Source organism: Choloepus didactylus, chromosome 4 (assembly GCF_015220235.1).
Source record: "Choloepus didactylus isolate mChoDid1 chromosome 4, mChoDid1.pri, whole genome shotgun sequence".
NCBI lineage: Eukaryota > Metazoa > Chordata > Mammalia > Pilosa > Megalonychidae > Choloepus > Choloepus didactylus.
In genome coordinates, this window is record NC_051310.1 from 67,094,686 (window position 1) to 67,117,588 (window position 22,903).

General features: G+C 45.5%; 1 protein-coding gene across 1 annotated transcript in view; it reads left to right on the top strand.

Moving 5' to 3' along the window:
* Window positions 1–21,967, top strand: part of HERC2 (HECT and RLD domain containing E3 ubiquitin protein ligase 2) — a 299,399-nt gene extending 277,432 nt beyond the window's left edge. Inside the window, exons 84-93 of the mRNA XM_037832807.1 lie at window positions 7,491–7,678; window positions 8,183–8,380; window positions 12,417–12,500; window positions 15,753–15,894; window positions 16,115–16,309; window positions 17,216–17,328; window positions 18,010–18,200; window positions 19,325–19,430; window positions 19,845–20,054; window positions 21,310–21,967. Of these exons, the coding sequence (XP_037688735.1) occupies window positions 7,491–7,678; window positions 8,183–8,380; window positions 12,417–12,500; window positions 15,753–15,894; window positions 16,115–16,309; window positions 17,216–17,328; window positions 18,010–18,200; window positions 19,325–19,430; window positions 19,845–19,880 (1,253 nt within the window). The 3' untranslated portion in view covers window positions 19,881–20,054; window positions 21,310–21,967. The remainder of the gene's footprint in view (window positions 1–7,490; window positions 7,679–8,182; window positions 8,381–12,416; window positions 12,501–15,752; window positions 15,895–16,114; window positions 16,310–17,215; window positions 17,329–18,009; window positions 18,201–19,324; window positions 19,431–19,844; window positions 20,055–21,309) is intronic.
* The last annotated feature ends 936 nt before the right edge of the window (window positions 21,968–22,903 follow it).

Here is a 22,903-nt window from a genome sequence, read left to right on the forward strand (position 1 = left end):
GTCCAGAAGGGAAAGAGAAGGGTAAAGGACTAGGAAGAGTATTCAAAGACATTGTTGGGGAAAACTTCCAAACCCCTCTAAATGACATAAATATGCAAATCATAGATGCCCAACAAATTCCAAACAGAATAAATCCAAATAAACCTACTCCAAGACATATTCTGATCAGAGTGTCAAATGTTGAAGAAAAGGAGGAAGTTCTGAAAGCAGCAAGAGAGAAACGATTCACCACATACAAGGGAAACAGTGTAAGACTAAGTAGTGACTACTCAGCAGCCACCATGGAGGCAAGAAGGCAGTGGTATGACATATTTGAAACTCAGAAAGAAAAAATTGCCAACGAATAATTCTTTACCCTGCAAAGCTCTACTTCATATTTCACGGAGAGCTTAAAATATTCATAGACAAACAAATGCTGAGAGAGTTTGCTAACAAGAGACCTGCCCTGCAAGAAATGCTGAAGGGAGCCCTACCGGCACAGAAAAAAAACAGTTCTGGAGAAGGACTCAGAACCAAAGAGTTTTAGTAAGGGTAGATTAAAGAAAATAAAGATGGGGGAAAAATTTATCCAACAAAATCCAAAGGATACGATGGCTGATTCAAGAACTGCCTTCACAGTAATAACATTGAATGTGAATGGTTTAAACTCCCCAATTAAAAGATACAGATTGCCAAAATGGATTGAAAAATATGAACCATCAATATGTTGCTTACAAGAGACTCATCTTAGATCCAGACACACAAAGAAATTGAAAGTGAAGGATGGAAAAAAATATTCCATGCAAACTACAGCCAAAAGAAAGCAGGAGTAGCAATATTAATCTCAGATAAAATAGACTTTGAATGCAAGGCTGTCATAAGAGAAAAAGAATGTCACTACATACTAATAAAAGGGACAATTCAGTAAGGAAATAACAATCATAAATGTCTATGCACCCAATCATGGTGCACCAAAGTACATGAGACAAACATTGGCAAAATTGAAGGAAGTAATAGATGTTTCCACAATAATTGTGGGAGACTTCAGTACCTCACTCTCTTATAGATAGATCAGACAGAGGACCAGTAAGGAAATTAAGGACATAAACAATGTGATAAATGAATTTGAATTAATAGACATATATAGAGCATTACATCCCAGATCACCAGGATACACATTCTTCTCTAGTGCTCACAGAACTTTCTCCAGAATAGATCATATGCTGGGACATAAAACAAGCCTCAATGAATTTTAAAAAATTGAAATTATTCAAAGCACATTCTCTGAACACAATGGAATACATTTAGAAGTCAATAACTATCAAAGATTTAGAACATTCACAAATGTTGGCAGTTACCAACACACTCCTAAACAATCAGTGGGTTAAGGAAGAAATAGCCAGAGAAATTGCTAAATATTTAGGGACAAATGAAAACGAGAGCATATAAGGATATAAGATTAATGCATATAAGTTTTGTATCAAAACTTGCGGGATGCAGCGAAGGCAGTATTGAGGGGAAATTTATAGCTCTAAATGAATGCATTAAAAAGGAAGAAAGAGCTAAATCAGAGAACTAATGGAACAACTGAAGAAGCTAGAAAATGCACAGCAAACTAAACCAAGTAGAAGAAAAAAAGTAACAAGAATTAAAGCAGAAATAAATGTCATAGAGAACAAAAAACAATAGAATAAATAAAACCAAAAGTTGTTTCTTTGTGAAGATCAAGGTTGACAAGCCCCTAGGTAGACTAACAAAATCAAAAAGAGAGATGACCCAAATAAACAAAATAATAAATGAAAGAGGCAACATTACTGTGGATCCTGAAGAAATTAAAAAAATTATAAGAAGTTACTATGAACAACTGTATGCCAACAAACTAGATAATGTAGAGGAAATGAATAATTTCCTGGAAACACATGAATAACCTAGACTGACCAGAGAAGAAATAGAAGACCTCAACAAGCCAATCACAAGCAAAGAGAGCCAATCAGTCATCAAAAAGCACCCCACAAATAAATGCCCAGGGCCAGATGGATTCACAGGGGAGTTCTACCAAACTTTCCAAAAAGAACTGACACCGATCTTACTTAAATGCTTCCAAAAAATTGAAGAAAATGGAACACTACCTAACTCATTTTATGAAGCTAACATCAATCTAATACCAACACCAGCTAAAGATGCTACAAGAAAAGAAAACTACAGGCTAATCTGTCTCATGAATATAGAAGCAAAAATTCTCAACAAAATACTTGCAAATCGAATCCAAGGACATGTTAAAAAAATCATACACCATGATGAAGTGGGGTTCATTCCAGGCGTGCAAGGATGGTTCAACAGGAGAAAATCAATCTGTAGTACAACACATTAACAAATCAAAAGGGAAAAATCAAATGATTATCTCAATAGATGCTGAAAAAGCATTTGACAAAATCCAGCACCCGTTTTTGATAAAAACACTTCAAAAGATACGAGTTGAAGGAAACTTCCTCAATATGATAAAGGGCATATGTGAAAAACCCACAGCCAGCATAGTACACGATGGCGAGAGACTGAAAGCTTTCCCTCTAAGATCGGGACTAAGACAAGGATGCCCGCTGTCATCACTGTTATTCAACATTGCACTAGAAGTGCTAGCCAGAGCAAACCTGCAAGACAAAGAAATAAAAGGCATCCAAATTGGAAAGAAAGAAGTAAAACGGTCATTATTTGCAGATGATATGATCTTGTATCTGGAAAACCATGAGAAATCGACGATGTAGCTACTTAAGCTAATAGGCAAATTTAGCAAAGTAGCAGGATACAAGATTAATGCACATAAGTAAGTAATGTTCCTATACACCAGAAATGACCTAACTGAAGAGAAACTTAAGAAAAAGATTGTATTCTCAATAGCAGCCAAAAAAATCAGGTACCTGGGAGTAAACTTAACCAAGGATGTAAAAGACCTATACATAGAAAACTATATAACTTTACTAAAAGAAATATAAGGGGACCTAAAAAGATGGAAAAGTATTGCATGTTCATGGATAGGAAGACTAAATGTCATTAAGATGTCAGTTCTACCCAAACTCATCTACAGATTCAGTGCAATTCCAATCAGAATTCCAGCAGCCTAATTTGCAGACTTGGAAAAGCTAGTTATCAAATTTATTTGGAAGGGAAAGATGCCTCGAATTGCTAAAAACATTCTAAAAAAGAAAAACAAAGCAGGAGAACTTACACTCACTGACTTTGAAGCTATTGTAAAGCCACAGTAGTCAAAATAGCATGGTACTGCACAAACATAAACATATTGATCAATGGAATCGAATTGAGAGTTTGAAGATAGACCCCCAGATCTATGGCCAACTGATCTTTGATGAGCCACCCCTCCCCCCAAACCGCTGAACTGGGACATAACAGTCTCTTCAACAGACAGGGCTTGGAGAGCTAGATATCCATGTTCAGAAGAATGAAACAGGACCCTTACCTCACACCCTACACAAAAATTAACTCAAAGTGGATTAAAGACCTCAATATAAGAGACAGTACCATAAAACTCCTAGAAGATAATGTAGGGAAACATCTTCAGGACCTTGTATTATGAGGTTGCTTCTATGACCTTACACCCAAAGTACAAGCAACAAAAGAAAAAATAGATAAATGGAAACTCCTCAAACTTAATAGTTCTGTACCTCAAAGGAATTTGTCAGAAAGGTGAAGAGGCAGCAAACTCTATGGGAAAAAATATTTGGAGACCATGTATCTGACAAAGTACTGATATCTTGCATTTATAAAGAATCCTATAACAACGAGAATAGACAAACAGCCCAGTTATAAAATGGGCAAAAGAAATGGAAAGGCATTTCTCTGAAGAGGAAATACAAATGGCCAAAAAACACATGAAAATAATTGTCATTTTCACTAGCTTTTAGGAATTAGAATGGCTGCCATTAAACAAAGAGGAAACTACAAATTCTAGAGAGGATGTGGAGAAATTGGAACTCATTGTTCCAGTGAACTCATTGTTCATTGTTGGTGGGACTGTATAATGGTACAGCCACTCTGGAAGACAGTTGGGTGGTTCCTTAGAAAACTAAATATAGAGTTACCCTTCGATCCAGCAAGTGCGCTTCTTGGTATATACCCAGACGATCTGAATTCAGTGACAGGAACAGATATTTGCGCACCGATGTCCATAGCAGCATTATTAACAATAGCCAAGAGATGGCAACAATCCAAATATCCTTCAACGGATCAGTGGATAAATAAAATGTGGTATATACACACAACGGAATACTACGCAGCAGTAAGAAGGAACAAGATCATGAAACATGTGACAACATAGATGAACTTTGAAGACATAAGGCTGAGTGAAATATGCCAGGCACAAAAAGAGAGATATTGTATGTTACCACTAATGTGAACTCTGTGAAAAATGTAAAATGAATGTTTTATATTGTAGAATGTAGGGGACCTCGGATAGACAACAAATAGTGAATGGGAGGGGGGGCGATAATCTAATAAGAACAGATAAGTTATGGAGGGTATTCTTAATGTTATAGGAATGCTCAGGAACGACTATGGTTTAATTTTTGGGGGGCATGGTAGGAACATGATGGAAGCAATGTAGTTATTTTAGATTATTTCTTTGTCTTATTCCTTTGGTTATAGTTTGTTAATTTTTTTTGGTGTATGGTAGGAACGTTGCAAGGAATGTAGTTATTTTAGGTTATTTGTGTTTCTTATTCCTTTGTTTTGGTTTTGTTTGAAATGGTTTTTCATTGTTTTTTTAACTTTTTGATAAGTGAAGTTTAAAAAATGAAAAAAAATTATTAGAAGGCAAAAAAATAAATAAAAGTGAGGGGGCATTTATAATTTATTCTGAGAATCTGTCTGTGGTAGACAGGATTTTGGCTCCCACTATCTTCACTCTCTGGTATTACACCGATGGTTATGTTACGTTACATGGCTGTACAGAAAAGAGCCAACATAACAGGCCTGAGTCTGCTGTCCTTAGAATGATCTTGCAAGGCTGGCCCTTGGCTGGTGTCTGGGAACTTGGACTTTAGGGAGTTCCACCACCACTTCCTAACCAATAAACAGAGCTCACTGTGCTAAACTGTTTGTACAAACAATGTGGTCTGTGTTGAACACTTGCTTTCCTGCTGGGAATTGGGAACATTGGTACGTGCCAGGTAGAGGATGCCTAGTTGAATAGCTCCAGATAAACTGCACACAGTTGCTCATGAGCTATCCTGGTAGACAACTTCAAACATGCTGTCACAATTCAGTGCTGGATAAATTGAGTGTGTTTTGTGTGACTCCACTCATAGAGGACTCCGAATTGGTGCCTGGTTTTAACCTGGACATCACTCCATGCACCTTTTCCCTTTGCTGATTTAGCTGTCTTCTTTCGCTTTAATAATCGTAACTTATAAGTACAACTGTATACTGAGACCTCTTGAGTCCACCTAGCCATGATCAAAACCTGGGGATGTCTTGGACTCTGACACAGTCAGAAGGGGGCTTGTGGATGAAATTAAGGTTGCTAACAGTTGACTTTAAGATATGGAGATTATCCTGAATCATCAGGCAGGCCCAATGTAATTATATGGACCCTTGAAAGCAGAGAAGGAAGGCAGAAGGCCACATATCACTCTCATGTGTCCCCTCTCATTCTAGCTGGAACAGCCTCAGTCTTTCCTGGGTTTTTTTGACCTTGACACTTTTGAAGATTACAGGCCAGTTATATTGTTGAGCATCACTCAGTTTGTGTTTGTCTTCTGTTCCTGCATGAGATGCTGGTTGTGTATCTTGGTTTTTAATTCATCCTGTCAGGGGACACACAGATTCTCGTCATCCCATCACTAATGATGTAATGTGTCCATCACTTGATTAAGGTGGTGTCTGCTAGGCTTCTCCACCATAAACATTCTCTTTCCTCTTGTAATCAGTAAGTATTTTGTAGGGATAGGAGGGCATTCTGAAACTTTAAATATCCTTCTCATTGAACTTTTGATTTTTTCACTTGATTTGTTTATATTTGTATGGGACTCATGGTTTCCTAAGTTAGTCAATGGGTTACATATAGTTTTTTTTATTATTTATTTTGATGCACAATTTTTCCCTATTGTGTGACTGGCTTTGTTTCCATTTGACATGTCTCTGTCATTCTCTGAGCACTTCCTTGCTTTCTAGCACAACGTGATGTTCCAGGCTCATCTTCTACAGTCCCTTTCCCTGAGGAGCACTGATGTCTTCAGAGGAGGATGGTAGTGAGAAGACAAGATCTGGGTGCTGGTTGTGCTCATTGCTGTTGGGGTGTCACTGCTCCAGGTCCTTTTGTGGACAGAGCAGGGGCCATTTTTGTGAACAATACTCAAGTTTACATCTACATTTATTTCTGTATCATAGAAGTAGATTGAAAACCATGATTCACAGCAGTCCTCTAGTTCCAGGTCAGTGCCAGAGGCTTCGTTCTTGTTGTCTCTCTCCACATTTGTTGTGACTCCTTTCTCTTTCTGTAAGAAACGTGGACCCCATTGTCCCTAATGTAGTGACCTGGTCACTCCTCCTGTCTGCAGCCATCTCCTCCCCATCATCTTTGTCCTCTCTGCCACACGATTCCTAATCCCTCCAGGATCTGGCTCCTTCATTGGGCCCCCAGCGTCGAAAGCCTTCCTCACTCTCGCCGGCTGCAGCTCCAGGGCTGCCCTTCTCACTCCCTTGCGCTCCAGCCCTCTCCCTGCCCACTATGGCTTTAAGGATGAACAGTTCAGGACAGGAAGAGCTAGGATGCAGCCTTTCTGCCTGGACAGTCCAGGCATCACAGGTACAGAGCGGTGGTGACAGGCTGCATGAAGGACTCCTGCATTTGGCAAGGCTGGTCATGTCTCCAGAGACATGAGCCTTGTTTCTGTGGCAGACACTGGGTGATTGGAGCCTTAGGATGTTCTAACAGTGGCGTTTTGTGTTTGGGACCCAGCATGGCACATTTAAAAATGCGGTGATTCTCACTGATGCACAGGCATTGTTTAGGATATAAATAAATTTAGGAAGAACTACATGTTCCTTTATAAACATCAGTTTAGTTGAGCTTAAAACTAACTTTTTATCCTCCATTTAACATGTAAGCACACTTTGGGTTTTTAAGAACATTACCATCTGTTTTAATATTGTTTTTTCTATTTAAGAATTACTGCGGCCATGTGCTTCAGCCCTGTGAGCTAACACTGTTGGATTTCTAAGACCAGAGTCTAGTGCCACTTGCTGAAAAGAGGTCTTGTCCTGCAGGGCTGTTGAGAACCCTGGCAAGTGCTCTCACCTCTTTGAGTGCTCTGGTTAGAGTGGGCCACTTCTAGGTCTTGTGTGATGTTGACATTCAGACAGTTGCTCGCCATCTCCTGGTTGAAGGGGAGTGAATGATGACAATTGTTTGTGATGGTAAGACTGCAGTTAGGCATTCATTGGTCCTAGTGTACTGAGCTTTTGCCATCACATTCATGTTCTAAATTTCCTTCATTTAGGTGAAGTTTACACGTGGGGTGACAATGATGAGGGACAGCTTGGAGATGGAACAACAAACGCCATCCAGAGGCCTCGGCTGGTTGCTGCCCTTCAGGGTAAGAAGGTCAACCGTGTAGCCTGCGGCTCAGCGCATACCCTCGCCTGGTCAACCAGCAAGCCTGCCAGCACCGGGAAACTACCTGCTCAGGTCGGTGTGATTGGCTCGGGGGCAGGAGACCTCTGGGTGAGCAAAGTTACCATCTCAGTATTGAATTGTGCATGTATAATCACGTACACACTTCTTTCTTCCACTGTGTATTTATAGAGGTGTTCCACCAAAAATAATTGGGGCTCATAGTGTTAATAAACAATGCTTTAAAGAATCTTAAACATTCATGCCAGCCAACAATCTGTGTAATATCAGTGTGTCCACCTTCTAATCTAAATTGTATAGACTACACTAACTGTTCTGATAGTGCATATTCCTTAGTAAATATATTTCTGTAAGCTGTTCTTTTAGCATTCTCCAAGGAGTCTGGCAAACAGGCCAGAATATTATTTTAGAAGCTCCATAGTGTATTTTCTCAAACCAAACTCAAATTGGAACATTCCTCAGGTTTTGAAAAAAAATATTTTCAGAATCGGTTTACAAACTGTGGTTTATCTGTTCATCTGACACCTACGTTGACTTAGCACTGTTTCACTTCCCCAGGTCCCCATGGAGTACAATCACCTGCAGGAAATTCCAATAATCGCACTGCGGAATCGACTGCTGCTGCTGCATCACATCTCAGAGCTCTTCTGTCCCTGCATCCCCATGTTTGACCTGGAGGGCTATCTTGATGAAACTGGACTCGGACCTTCCGTGGGCTTCGACACACTACGAGGAATCCTGATATCGCAGGGAAAGGTATTCTTGCAGTATTCTTAGCTGTGAATGAAACTGGTCAATTTTAATATGACAAAAATCCCAAAACTGGGAAGATAATAGAATACAGTTCATTCAGCAAATGCTTACTGTGGTCCAGGTACTGTTCTGGGCACCTGTAGTTTATCAGTGAGCAAAGCAGACAAAATCCCTTTCCTCTGGGAGGTTATACTGAAGAGTAATAGTGTGGGTCGGCATTTTCCCTTGTACTCGCTGCTTCCCACCCCCAAAAGCGAGTCGCAAAGCTGAGCTGCTGTTCCTGCCACCGTTCCTGTTCGCCTGGTGAGGCACGTGGGCAGGTCTCTGCGGGCAGGGAAGGAAGATGGTCCAGGAGCGGAGCCAAATGTCACAGCTTCTTAGGTAGAAGTGAGGGACGGGGACTGTAGGATTCCTAGTAGAGGGACAGACGGTGAACAGAATTGTGGATGAGGGTGTCTGAATGTCAGCAGTCAGATTTTGGCCCATTGAAGTTTTTAATAATTAGGGCTTTCTAGAAATGATGCAGGAGTTAGAGGTTTCCCAGTACCAGGAGTCATCAAGTTTCTGGCAAACAACTTGACAAGACAGTCAAAAGAGGCTCCATTATTCTACGGTAGAGGGAGTATTTATGTAGGGAGAAAGTGTAGAGGTGGGATGAAGACTCCTCTAATCTTGAAAAGGAAATATTTTGTTAGCAAGGATTATGGCATTGTCTTAATGATATAATGAAATTTATATGTTTTGGAGCCCTGTCCAAACAGGTTTTCTTTTGGTGTTGGCTTTGTTTGTACTCCACTGGAACAGGTTCCTCTGGACAAGATTGCCATGGCACTTTATTTTCTTATTGTGGCAAGAGGGGCAAGTGCACAGTGATAAATATTGTACCTAATGGGAAGATCATCTCAGATGGTGGGAAGTAGGAAAAAATTGGGGGCGGGTAAAATTTCCCGTCAGTGGGGAGAAGAGAAAAGTGAAAGGCATGGCTGCATCTCACCACAGACTGTGTGCGGGCTGTGTGCCGAGAGCATGAAGGATGGGGCTGAAGTGGGGGCAGCAGAGGGCAGGGCCGTCAGCCTGGAGAGCGTGGGCAGCCAAGGGTGTGGTAGGGGCAGCTGGAGGCACAGTGGTCGTGCTGGTGGTAGAGAGTCACAGAACTGTGAGAGCCCACTGTGGGAAGGTGGCTTTGAGGAGGGAGGGATGCAAGGGCAGTGTCCAAGGGCTTCTGGAGGAAGCTGTTAGGAGATGGGAGTCTCAGTGTCACCCTAGGGTGCAAGGGATGTGTGTTGACCTCTCTGTTCCAAACAGGCATTGCTGGACCTGTTTGGAAAGTGGGTGTACTTGGTGGAGGTGAGGAGGCAGGAGGCTAAGTTATTGCCGGGAGGCATTCAGAGCCCAAAAGTAGCATTCCAGGAGGGCTGGGCTGGGCAGCGATTCCAGCGGGAAGGGTTATGTAGTGGAGGAGAAGCAACCACCAGGTGAGACAAGCAGGAACAGGGTGAAGTTGGGGTGCAGGGCAGGGGTGTGGCAGGACGGTATGGGGGCCCCTGTGAGGTTCCCCACCTCAGGCTTGCACGGGTGCAGGGTGCTGAGCATCCAGCTGAAGTCTGTCCACAGCTGCCAGCCAGGCCAGCTAGCGGGTCCACAACTGTGTGTGAAGAAAAGCTGACCGGTGGAAGTATTTGATGTTTGTATCTCTTCACTGCCTGCCTATTTTTGAGAATTGACTCTCCTGCTGTCATATAGAGCACGTAGGCAGGTCTGGAAGGCTACACAGAGAGGAATGTGCTCTGTTATACTCTTCTGTCTTTTAGATGGCTGTGATTGTAATGTTTTCCTCTGTCACATCATCCTGTAAAGACAGATCGCTAACTTTTCTCCAGTGCTGTCACTGGGATCTTCGGGTTTGCCTCTGCTCAGCTGTGTTTCTAGCCTATGGTCCGCACTGCACAACCCTCCCCAAGAAGGCATTTGGGCGGTGAGCTTGTCTCCCTGCCACTGCCTCTGCATGTTGTCTAGCTTGGGCATAGGCGCAGGTTCCCAAGACGCCTGTCCTTTGGGGATCTCCAGCCAAATGTAGTCTCTTCCTTGCAGGGTGTCTGCTTTAAATTTGCATAAGCATTCCTTCTGTGATGCTCTAGACCAGCAACCTGAAAAGGAACCTAAAAAATCCCCTTCTGCTTTTCTTTTCTTGAAACCTGGAACCTCAACAGCCAGATCCCCACTGCAGTGTCCTCCCTGGAGCCTTCAGCCAGCTCTCTCCCCAGATCCAGGCAGGGCATTGAGGGCCCCAGGAGCAGGAGCCTCCTGGGACGTCCTCCCACCTGAGGTGTGCCTGAAGAGGGAGCCATGGTGTCTGTGTGCTGTTCCAGCACAGACCGTGGGGGCTCCTTCTCACCCCAGATCCCTCTCTCCCCAGCACTGGAGCCCTCTTCTTCCTCCCTTTGTAGAAAATTTCTTGGCCATTTTTACTCTCCATTTCTCCACTCCCTAGCCCACTGCAATCTGGTTTCCTCCTGAACCTCACCACAAAAACGGCTCTTGCCAGGGTGAAGATATCTTGGTGAAACTGGAGCCAGGTGCTCTTGAGTCTTTTCAGCCTGCGAGTGTCTTCCCTGCAGCCAGCCCAAGCTGGTCTCTGTGTCCAGTGATGAATGCCCTCATACAAGTGACCGGTGGGCACAGGACACAGGCACTTTCTCTCTAGGAATGTGATACTCCCCCCCATTCCATCCAGAAACACTTTAATCAGCTGCTGGACCCTCTTGGGCCTCCTCCTACCTCCAGTCTTCTCCTCAGGCTGATCAGTTCCTCCCCTTACTTTCTGGCGTGCGTTTCAGCTCTGTTCTGGATTTCCTCTAACACTCCTGGAATAGGGAGCCTACCTTGTATCTGCCCCCAGTTCTCCTGGGTGTCTGCAGCCTCAGGCAGAGAGAAGGGCCCACGGTGGCCCCAGATCTCTCCCAGGCTGGGACAGTGGCCCACCATGACCCCAGCCAACATATGCTCTCCTAGCCAACCCCATTTCACGTGATTATCCACTTGGTTCAAGATAGGGACCTGGGACTCCTACTGAGTCTATCTCCTTTAAGTGGCTCTTGAATCTCCATCTTCTTCCATTACCATAGCTGCCACTGCCCTTGCCCACTCAGAGTGCCTGCTCTCTGATATACTCTGACATGCCCCAACACTCTGACATTCTCCAACATGCCCTGCCATGCTCTGACACCCTCTGCAGACCCATGCTCCAGCACAGGATGGGCACCGGCTCACATGAGCACAGCTGGTCCCTTCTTTCTGGCTTCAGGCACTCTTAGGCCAAACCTAATTCTCCATTGCTTTCCCAAGCTTGGGATCTGCCCCCCACATCTTTTCCTTGTGGTCTGTGCCCTGCGCATTCTGGATTTCTTCAGTTGGGTGCATGCTCACCTCCAAGACATGCATACGTTTTCCTCTCCACATCTCTCTTCCCCACCTGCTGCAGGCTTTGTGCTTTGTACCTTCTATCAAGACATTCCACCTAGAAGCACATCATGTGTTTTAAATAGCGGGGAAGGCATTGTTCCCTAGTGTATGCTTAGAGCCCAGGCCAGGGCCTGGGGGTGTGCAAGTGCTTAGTGCTCACCTGCTGCATGGAGCAGAGTGGGATGGCTGAAAAAGATGCCCTCTCCCTCTCCATTCTCTTGCACCCTCTCCTCAATGGCCTGGGCAGGTATGGCCCCTCCCAGCCAAGTACCGGCAAACAGCAAACACCACCCTGTACACCAGGGATCAGGCACAAAGGACCACACCTCCACCCAGCGCACTTCATGGTCCCCCCGCTGGCCGGTGCTGTGGCATTTAGGTCTGTCTTCCTGTCATTGCCAGGCCACTCCTCATAATCCCACGACAGAAAATCAAGTTTGCAGCTGTCTAATGAAATGCAGTTGATGAAATGTGACTTCCCGGGAACAGGAGATTCTCAACAAAACTACATGTAATTTCTTTATAGTTGATGCTTTCTGTGTCAGATTCTAAATTTTGTCCGTTTGACGTGTTTTAGGAGGCAGCTTTCCGAAAAGTAGTACAAGCCACTATGGTGCGAGATCGTCAACACGGTCCTGTCGTAGAGCTGAACCGGATCCAGGTAACATAGAGGGGTTCTTCTGAGCTGGACAGCTCTAAGACGCATGTTCTCTGGGCTCCATGTGCCCACAGCCCCAGGAAGCCAGAACGTGAGCAGCCTAACTCCTTGGACGTTGTCGTCCTGGGGGTGACATCCTGTGATGCTTAGGCTTCTTGGTAGGAATTAAAATTTTTTCCTTTCCAACAGAAGTAACTAAAATTTGTTTTATATTACCCAGAAGTACATATACAGATAAGCAAAAAGGGGAAAATAAAAGCCATCCATCTTTCTGCCACAATGCAATATCTAATACTGTTACATTTGGGGTATGTATATATGTTAGTTGTAATCAAAACGGCATCACAGTCTTTGTAACCTACATCATTAGAGGCCTCGTAAGCCCTCTCCAGGCCAGGAGATAGCATGTCAGGGTGGGGTGTGGGGAGCAGCTGCTTGCTCTTCTTGGGGGGGTGTCCTAATTTGTTTTGTCAGATTCCTCTAGTTGGGACTCGAGTGCCACTGCTCTTTTCCCTGACCTAGGCAGGGCCGTGCTGAGCTGCATCTCGTGGCTCCCTCAGTGCTCCAGGGGAGTGCCGAGGAGCCTGGCTGGCCAGGGCCAGCGGTGCGTGCCAAGCTGATAGGCAAGAATTACTGCAGCAGCATCATTGCAGTCCTCAGAGAACCAAAAAGTACACCGTCTCTGAATTTACACTCTTCAGGTGTAAATAAGCCACGGTTACAACATTAATTAAAAACGAAAACCCTGACGATGGTTACAGCATTGTGAGGCACTTGACATTTAATGTGCATATGAGATTGGAATGGAAACAGAGAGCTGGGAAGAAATAATTTTTTGTTTCTCTACCATTTGTATTCACACATGATTTGGTTATATGACTAGAGCTTTTCCAGAATTGTACTTGGGGGCATTTTGAAGTAAGACATCAAACTCTCGTCCTTTGTCGGACAGCCCATGTGACCACATTAATGGACGTGGCCGTGGGCATCTTTCCCTTCGCTGACGTCAGAGCAGTTACTGCTAAATGGATCATTTAATTAGGTACATGAAAAAGCTTTTATTCCCCCCCTTGGATGATCGTTCTGATTCGCTGTGCCTTATTAGGTCCTAGAAAGGAAAAGTTGTAAGAAGGAAAGCTGGTGGCTTCCGAATCGTCCAGTGCAGACTGTTGAGCATTACTGGGTCATAGGACCCTCCCTGAAGCTTATGCCAGAGTTCCTCAGTGGGACCAGCATTCTCAGCCTGGCTGCTGGTCTAGGGGCTTGGGACCATCAGGTAATCATCCAGGCAGTCACAGCCTGACTACCTGGGACCAAGGCTGGGTCCATGTGGGTCTTTCTCTTGTCTCACATCTGAGAAGTCACCCCCTGTGTGCTGCGTGCCTGTCTCCTATTCGTATCCCCAGCACAGCACCCAGCATCACAAAAATGTTCAGTGCTTGAGTGAGAGAGCAAAATAGGTAAATGGCAAACAGTTCTGTGTTAGGGATGTTTTTAAAAGCATGCAGTCTTGGATGCAGGGTGTGGTGCTAGGTGGTGTCTGAATGATCGGCTCTGCATGTCTGGTGGCCTCAGCTCGTTGACTCAAGGTGTCACACCCCTCCTGGTTAGATATGTTGTCAACAGAGACGGAGACAGAAGTGTTCTCTCTTTCACTTCCATAGCTCAGTCTCTTCTGAGAATAATATATACCTTAATGAGTTGCTGCCAAGGTTAAATGGAATAACATTTGTGAACATTTACCAGAGAGGGTAGCACATAGCCAAGTTCACTCAACAGGAAACTATCACTGTATATTGTTGTCTCTATTCTTACACATTTAAGTGTTACAGTAATTTGTGCTGTAAGACAATTAGCTGTTTAAACTCAACCTAGAACTAAAAAGTTAAAGATGAGACTTTAGCTGAAGATTCAGTATAGAAGTACATTCTTAATGATCGTTTTTCCTTTTACTTTTCCTTTTGACATAATTTCAGACTAAGCTTCACAGTTGATTTTGAAGCATAGCGTGGGCTACAAACTGTAATTTACAGCATCAGCATTGATTTAAGGGCCTTGAAGGTCTTCATTTGATGTGTGTGAATACCTTAGTTTAGGATGAGAGACATGGGCATGAAAAGTGGTTGTATTTGGGGGAGACTGGACATTATGGATGGAATATCATCAGCCCGGTGAGGAGGGAGTGCTCAGGTCCGGCCTCAGAGGCCTGCACATGTATCTCATGAGCAGTCACGGTTTGTTCGAGGGCTGCTTCTGGAGGCTTGGGGATGTGTTCCATGGTGGTCCCAGCAGTGGTGGGACACGTCAGGTTACAGGTGCAGTCACCCACACCACAGCTGCCACTCCCCGTGGAAGAGGTCAATTTGGTTGGTTATTACTCGTTTAGAAACCACCCGTTCTGAGGGGGCTGCGTGGACCGAAGGGAGTGAAGTGCTGAGGGAGGGAGGAAGGATCAGGCACCGAGGCCTCTGATGCTGAGAGTGAGAGCCCTGAACCCAGCACTGCACAGGGGGCTTCCCGTCCACATACTTGACCCTGGTAGTAGCTCCAGGATGCAGTGGGCCCATGTGTGCACAGCACTGTCTCTCAGCTCCTGTCCCCGTGCTCACCCCCAGGAGTGGCAGGAGGGCCCCTGAAGGCCCTGTATAGTAGAGGAAGAAAACGAGTTGACACTGGGTGCTTTGGAAACCACTCTGAGAAAGGAGCTAGGCGACTGGCTGTTTTCCAGAGTAGAGGAAAGCTCTCCTCAGTGGGCATGACCAAAACAATGAACAATAAAGGACTTTGATACAGACAGAGAAAATGTTAGAATGAGTGCCAAAAGAATGAGATGCAAAGGTCATTTATAAAATTTCTTTATAGTTTCCATGGGCGGTTTCCTTTGGTGCTGCTTCTGTTATTTTGTTGGATGCTTTTCATGTCCCTCTGAAGTGGTGGTGGTGGTACCGCATACATGAGTGCTGCATCCACCATTCTAACAGCTCCTCAAGTGGGAGCTGTCCACACCCAACAAACAACGTGAGGGTCTCCCACAACTCTGGCAGAGTGAGTTCCAGCTCAGGCTAGAATCCAGGCTCAGAGAAAGCATGTAGCTCCCCCAGGTATACATAGAAGAAGCAGAGGATTGAGAGGCTGGGTGTGGGGCGGCAGGGCTTGGTGTCTTGTGTAGGCACACTTGTGGTTACCCGCCTCACATCTATGGTAAGTCTCACTGTGAGCTGTCTTTGCTGCAACTTTCTTTCTTTCTCCTTTTAGGTAAAACGTTCAAGGAGTAAAGGCGGGCTGGCTGGCCCTGATGGCACAAAGTCTGTCTTTGGGCAGATGTGCGCTAAAATGAGCTCGTTTAGTGCAGACAGCCTCCTCCTCCCCCACCGCGTCTGGAAAGTGAAGTTTGTAGGTGAGGACTTGCTCTGTGTGCTCAAGAACCTATGAATCCCAAAGATACTGAGAGCCTGCAAGCCCACAGTCAACCCAGGCAAAGTTAATGCGTAGGGGGAGCTAAACTGCTCCAGTGCTAGTGAATGCTCAGGTTAGGAGAGAGAGCCGAAAAGCCCAGCATGCTTCCCCCTAGGACCATCCCAAGAGCTGTGGGTTGCTGACTCTCCTTTTCTCTCAAGGTGAATCTGTGGACGACTGTGGTGGTGGCTACAGTGAGTCCATAGCAGAGATCTGTGAAGAGCTTCAGAACGGGCTCACTCCTCTGCTAATTGTGACACCCAACGGGAGGGATGAGTCGGGGGCCAACCGCGACTGCTACCTGTTCAACCCAGCCGCCAGGGCGCCAGTGCACACCAACATGTTCCGCTTCCTGGGTAGGCGCCCTCCCACTGCTGCACTGGCGAGGTTTCACATCTGCCTTTATCTCGGTCCAGAATCTGCTTTTTGCCTTGCTTGTGACAGTAGATACTTGTATATTTGCTTTTAGTTTTTGAGACTCTCTCCATCAAAAATGATTTCTAGCTTTTATTGTCTGCTTCACCAAAATTCTAGAAATTAGCAACGTGTGTGTTGTTGACTTTCAAACCCAGGTTGCACGTAGCATCTCAGGGTTTGATGTGGGTGAGCTGTTGGATGTTGTGTGGGGTAGCTGCAGAGAGATGCCCAAGGCCAGACCTCGGAAGGTCTTTTGCAGTCAGAGGTCTGAAATGCATTTTTTCTGTATCTTCAATCTATCTGAAACCCAGGATATTGCCTCTGAGGAGGTGGCAGGGACGAGGGTTCTTGGTGGTCTTCCAGCCACTCTCCTCCTTGCCCGTGGATTCTGGTGAGGGTTTCCACCTGCACTTGCACCTCTCCAGGTCTGGGGCAGGGGTTGCTCACTGCTACGCAGCACAGCACCTGCTGTCTTAGGGAAGCTGTTGGCTTTGCATTCAAAGCTGTAATTGGCCTCTCTACAGCTTACCCCTGTTGGTGGGAAGAGTATGAGGAGTTTCTACCTTGGGATACACTTTGCTAATGTTAGAAACTTGGCCTAGAGGAGCACAAAGAGATAATAGGCGGCTGTCTGTGAAATAGAGTTCAAAATACCTGATTCCTCTGACTTTATGTAGGACAGAATGTTCTAAGGAAAGATGAAACATCTATGGCTTGGGTGACATTTAAAAGGCACACACCTCACTGTAGAGCTAATTCTCCACTGTGTTTCTGAGTGAGACCAGAAAGAAGATGTTTTGTCATTGATTTCACATCTTCGGCAACTTTATGTTTTGCATGATCAGGCGTGTTGCTGGGCATTGCCATCCGAACCGGGAGCCCACTGAGCCTCAACCTTGCTGAGCCTGTGTGGAAGCAGCTGGCTGGGATGAGCCTCACCATCGCTGACCTCAGTGAGGTACCTACCAGTGTAGCCTGTGTGCCTCTTTGGAGGGCAGAAGGGGGTAAAGCAAGGGTCTTGCTTGGGGAACACGAGTGGGAATACAACAACCTCGACCCCTGATATGACGTGCAGTGAGAGGGGGTCCTGAGCCTGGCCAAGATGTGCAGTCTGGGCGGGGCCCAGGATTCAGTGGGGCTGACGCTCCTGGGGGACGCCTAGGATGCAGACCGCTTTGTGAGCACCAAAGTTCGTCGGCTGGCAGTAGGCCAGCTTGTTTCTGGAACTGGGTAGATGATGTGTTTTGTGCTACTTTACAACGTGCAGATGCTTCCAGGTGCACATTCTTGTCAGATAAGAAAATCCCAGCTTTCCCCTTGGAGCAGCTGAGCTTGTGGGTGGCTGGGCGGCAGCTTGTCCCCAGAGCAGTGATGCAGACCTGGTCTCTGAACGCGGCCAGGTGGGGCCTCCTCTGTAGGGAGGGGTTTGTTGCTGCTGCCTTCTCAGCAGTTAATTTTAAGAAACTCCCTTGAATTTTGGATTCTGTCCTCAGCCCCTCGGGTGAAGTACTTTCTTGCTGCTGCTTTTTGTGTAGCAGGAGTGGGGCGCTTGCAGCCTCCTCACACACATCTCCGAGCCTGCTGTGTGTGACACAAGAGTCCGATACGGGAGCAGGTACCCAATGTTTCTCCTTAAAAGGTCGATAAGGATTTTATCCCTGGGCTCATGTACATCCGCGACAACGAGGCTGCTGCAGAGGAGTTCGAGGCCATGGGGTTGCCCTTCACGGTGCCAAGTGCGGGCGGCCAGGATGTGCAGCTGAGTGCCAAGCACGCCCACATCACACTGGACAACCGGGCGGAGTATGTCCGCCTGGCAATCAACTATAGGTTGGTGGTCTGTCTTCCTCAGTTGTTTGGACTTCAGAAATAGCAAAAACAGCCCAAGAAATTAAAAGTGTTTTATGTGGCCATGTACATTTTATCAGACGTGTCATAGACAATAAAATGTTAATGGATTGGGCTCCAAATATTGCTGATTTGTAGTCACTGCAGCTTATTTTGTGATGTGATCAGGGTCAGAGTATTATTCTAGTAAGAAATCCTTGATACTAAGTAGGATACTGAGGTAGGCCTAACTACACTAGTCAGAGTTCCTGGCCCCAGCACTCTGCCTGCCTCTCTGTGCTCTGGGTGTTGTTGCCCAGTCACTTGATGTGGGATTGTATTGACACGTCTGCCTCCCTTGGTGGAGTGTGGCCCTCCCAGAAGCCAGGGCTGAGGCTTGGTTCTGTTGCAGCCCACGCATGGCTGAGTTCTCAACACAGAGTGACCTCAGCAAGTCGACCACGAGCAGGCCCTCGGCACTGAGCATCACGTCCACCCGACACACAGGTGTCCAGTTAGCAGGTCCACCCCCCCACACACAGGTGCCTGGGCAGCGTGACAGCTGGCAGGCAGGCAGGCAGCCACACAGTGTGCATTTTGAGGGCAGAGGGGCTTTATCTTCCAGAAGCACCTTGCACAGTGTTTGGTGAGCTTCGTCTGCTGGTTTCTGGTGGGTACGGTCCCTTCGGGGGTTGTGTGGTGTGCTGTTCTCCAACTGGGCACTGTCACTCAGTAAGGAAAGGCAGGAACTCAGCATCTGTTCCACGGAGTGTTCTTCTCTCCAGGGAGCACGGGGTGGGCAGGATGCTCTTGTACCTTCTTTGACTCTGCACTGTCTGTTGCTGGGCTCTCTCCTGACCTCCAGTGAGTACTGAGGGTTGTTTCCTAGACCATGACATCTGCAGGTGGCTCCTTAAGGTTACGTCACATCTGCCAATGCAGATGACCTGCGCTCTGTCAGCAGCACTGTCATGCCAGGTCTGTGGAGCATGCTCAGCCCTCCTCTGCAGCATTCTTCCCCACCCTTGCCAGCCCGACGGCCACAGTGCTGTACAGGGGGCCTGGTGTGAGCAGGAGAAAAACCACATCATCCTAGATGGAAATGTAAAGTGAGCTTTTTCTTTCAGACTCCATGAATTCGATGAGCAGGTGGCTGCAGTTCGGGAAGGAATGGCCAGAGTCGTGCCTGTCCCCCTCCTTTCCCTGTTTACTGGATACGAACTGGAAACCATGGTACACTCACCCCCCATATGGTGCTGCTCTGGTTCTGCCATCTACCCCTGGTATAGCGGTCAGCTGTATCACAGTGTCACTGGTTGATTTCATCTTGCATTTGGAAATCTAGAATAGGTCCATGCATGCCAAGTGAAGTAAACACATGCTTAAGGTGCATGTGTGTTCCCTTCCTCTCCCTCTTGTGACTCCCACCCCACCACACCCCACCCTGCAGCATCAAGTGCTCTTCCATCCAAGACACCCAGGCCCAAGCCAGGCTAACAGGAAGGCTTTCATCTTGCCAGTCCTCTCAGGCACTCTCAGGCACTACCACTCCCCAAAAAGGCCTCGGTGGAAACAACGAGTATAGGTCTTGAGCTGAAAATGAAGAGGTTTGACAGTTTGATGAATTTGATAAATGTTCTTCCATAGGTATGTGGCAGCCCAGATATCCTCTGCATCTCTTAAATCGGTGCAACATATAAGGGGATCGAGCCTTCGGCACCCCTGATGCAGTGGTTCTGGGAGGTGATGGAGTCCTTCTCCAACACAGAGCGCTCCCTCTTCCTCCGCTTCGTGTGGGGCCGGACCAGGCTCCCCAGGACCATCGCCGACTTCCGGGGCAGAGATTTTGTGGTCCAGGTACGGCTCCTTCCTGAGCTGTCCTCTGGGCACATCCGCACAGGGCCTGTATCCAAGTTCTGGGTCCAGCTTTTGGTGACCTTTCTTTGTCCACAGGTGGAGAGGGTGGTGCAGTGTCCTGGAGTACATTGAAAGTATCTTTCCTGCTATATTGTTTTCTTTCTTCATTGAGACAAAATGAAAACAACCCAACTTCTTTGACTCGATAGCTCAAAGCTTTATAATTATAGGGTTGGTCCATTTATTTTTCTTGGAAACCACTACTTACTCAAAAAAAAATTATTTGACCATCTCCAGAATATGCTATTAAATGTCAGCACATTCTAGATTTTGCACACACATATAGAAACCATCTGTTTTCTTCACTGTTTAAATTAGATGAATAACTAAGGGCTGGTTACCCAGAAAAATCAGAAACCTCATTAGATTTTTACTCAGAGGAATTTGACTCTGATCTTCACCAAGTTCTGCCCAATGGTCAGAAACAGGCTGTTTCCCTGACAGACAGAGAATTACATGACATACTCCCCTTTCCCTGCCCCTTTTGCTCCTGATGTACCCAGTGGTGATTTTCCTGAGGGGAATACTTTGGGGCAGGGAGAGCTTCCTCCAAAGGAGTGGAGTTGGGTGGCTGTGTCCCCCTTCCCTGGCATGCTTGTCGGATGGGCTCTTATCCCAGTGCAGCCTGACCTGAGTCTCTGGCCAGGATTAGGAAAAGCATTCATCCTTCAGGAAGACATCTGAGAGCAGGTATAGTTTTTCTTCCAAAAGGCAGGTGATTCCTCATTTTTGTATACAGTTTTTACTGACTTCCTAGAATGCTGACTCGTAGTGACAGAAGTGGACTGGTGGGCACATGGAGGGCTCCCTGTGTGGGCAGGACACTGGACAGAGCCATCACCTCCACCCTGCACCCAGCTGGCTGTACCCCCACACCCCGACCAGGCCTGCTCCAGCTGGGTGGCCAAGAAGTGATGGATGAAGCCATTGGACCCTTGTTGTAGTACCGATTAGTAAAAACTAATCATCACAGAAACCAATTGCAATTTTTTACTGCAAGTCTTATGAATTAATGAGTTACTTCTTTTTTCTAAATTGTCAGATTAGGTGTTTGCTGATATTTCATTATTCTTAGTCAAAAATATGGTGATACTTTAAGTGTCCAGAGTCTAATGAACATCATAAAATAGATTTACAGTTTCACCCATCCTTATTTTACATTAGTTTCTGACAGTTTAACATTTTTTATCAACAGGTTCTGGATAAATACAACCCTCCTGACCACTTCCTTCCTGAATCGTACACATGTTTCTTTTTGCTGAAGTTGCCCAGGTATTCCTGTAAACAGGTGTTAGAGGAAAAACTGAAATATGCCATCCACTTTTGCAAATCAATAGACACAGATGATTATGCTCGCATAGCCCTCACAGGAGAGCCGGCAGCCGACGACAGCAGCGATGACTCTGACAATGAAGACGCAGACTCCTTTGCTTCAGATTCTACACAGGACTACCTAACTGGACACTGAGTGGGGGATACACTCTCTTGAAGCAGCAGGAGGCTTAGACCAAGGAGGCAAAGTGCTATTGCTTAGATAATGGAATATCTGATGAGTGAAACCAGAATTATTCGTCTTCTAAATGTATGGGTGGAGGGGGAGGCGGAGAGACTGATTGTTCATGATTGGAATAATGAATGGAATGATGATCAGAAAAATCAGCTTTGTGCAAATGGAACACTATATGGACACTTAACATTTATTTTTGAGATGTGAAAGGGTCCTGTCACCCCATAAAATGCTGCATTACATGTAGAACTTTTGTGTTTACTAAAGTGTGTAAATATTTATATAAATAACTGAATTGCAGCTTTCCAAGAATGAATAAAGCCTTTTTACTTGTGGGTGCCATAGATTTTTTTTTTCCTTTTTTCTTCCTTTCAAGTGTTGTGCATCATCTTCATTACATATTGGAAATACTGTGTAACAAATTGTATTATAAATACTTCAATTAATTTTACTCTTAATTTGTTTATCAAAGCTTTTTGAACATTAAATGATCAGTATTAATTGAAATACATCCAGAAGTTACTTAAACCCCCAAGAAAAAAACAAACAGCTGTTGGCCCTGTTCTCCCAGGTGTACATTTGAGCATATGCATTATGTAATGAATTGAGGACTTTCTGTGAGCGGTGTTATAACTTATCATGGGAAGTGTACTATATATATAATGTCTGTGTCATGTATATGCATAGATCTTAAGACCCTATAAATAAAACATCTGTCACAAAATCGTAGGCTGAGCTTTCTTATCTGGTTAGACTAGCACCAATAGATAACTGAAAAACCACACAATGCATAAATGAGTGTTTGACATAGCAGTGGTTAAGCCTTTCCACTCTAGTTTAGGCTTTCTTGGTTTCAAAAACCAAACTCACTCAAGTAACAATGGAGAATGGAATGCCATCAAGGAAAGCACAGCTGTTTCAGGGGAACAAGGACCCTCCATTTCCCGTCCTCTGCCCCCATCTCCATTCATGTAATTTGCAGTCTTGGTTCACATTCCTGTTGGCCTTGGGTCTGCGGTGTCTTTCTGGTCCAATCAGCCATGGGGTGGGATTTGAGCCACTTGTTCTGGGGACTGTGTGCACGACAGGCTCTCTGCAAAGGGAAGGACTGAAAATAGGGTAGGAAAATTGGGTGACAGGTCTAGGACAGTAAAATTTGAGGTATAGTGTACCAGACAGAGGCAACAGTATGTAATTCATTTTGGGAGACAGCTTCTTTATTCAGGGATAGGCACTGGCATAGGAGATATAAAGAGGTAAAGTTTGTTATGGGAACTTTCCA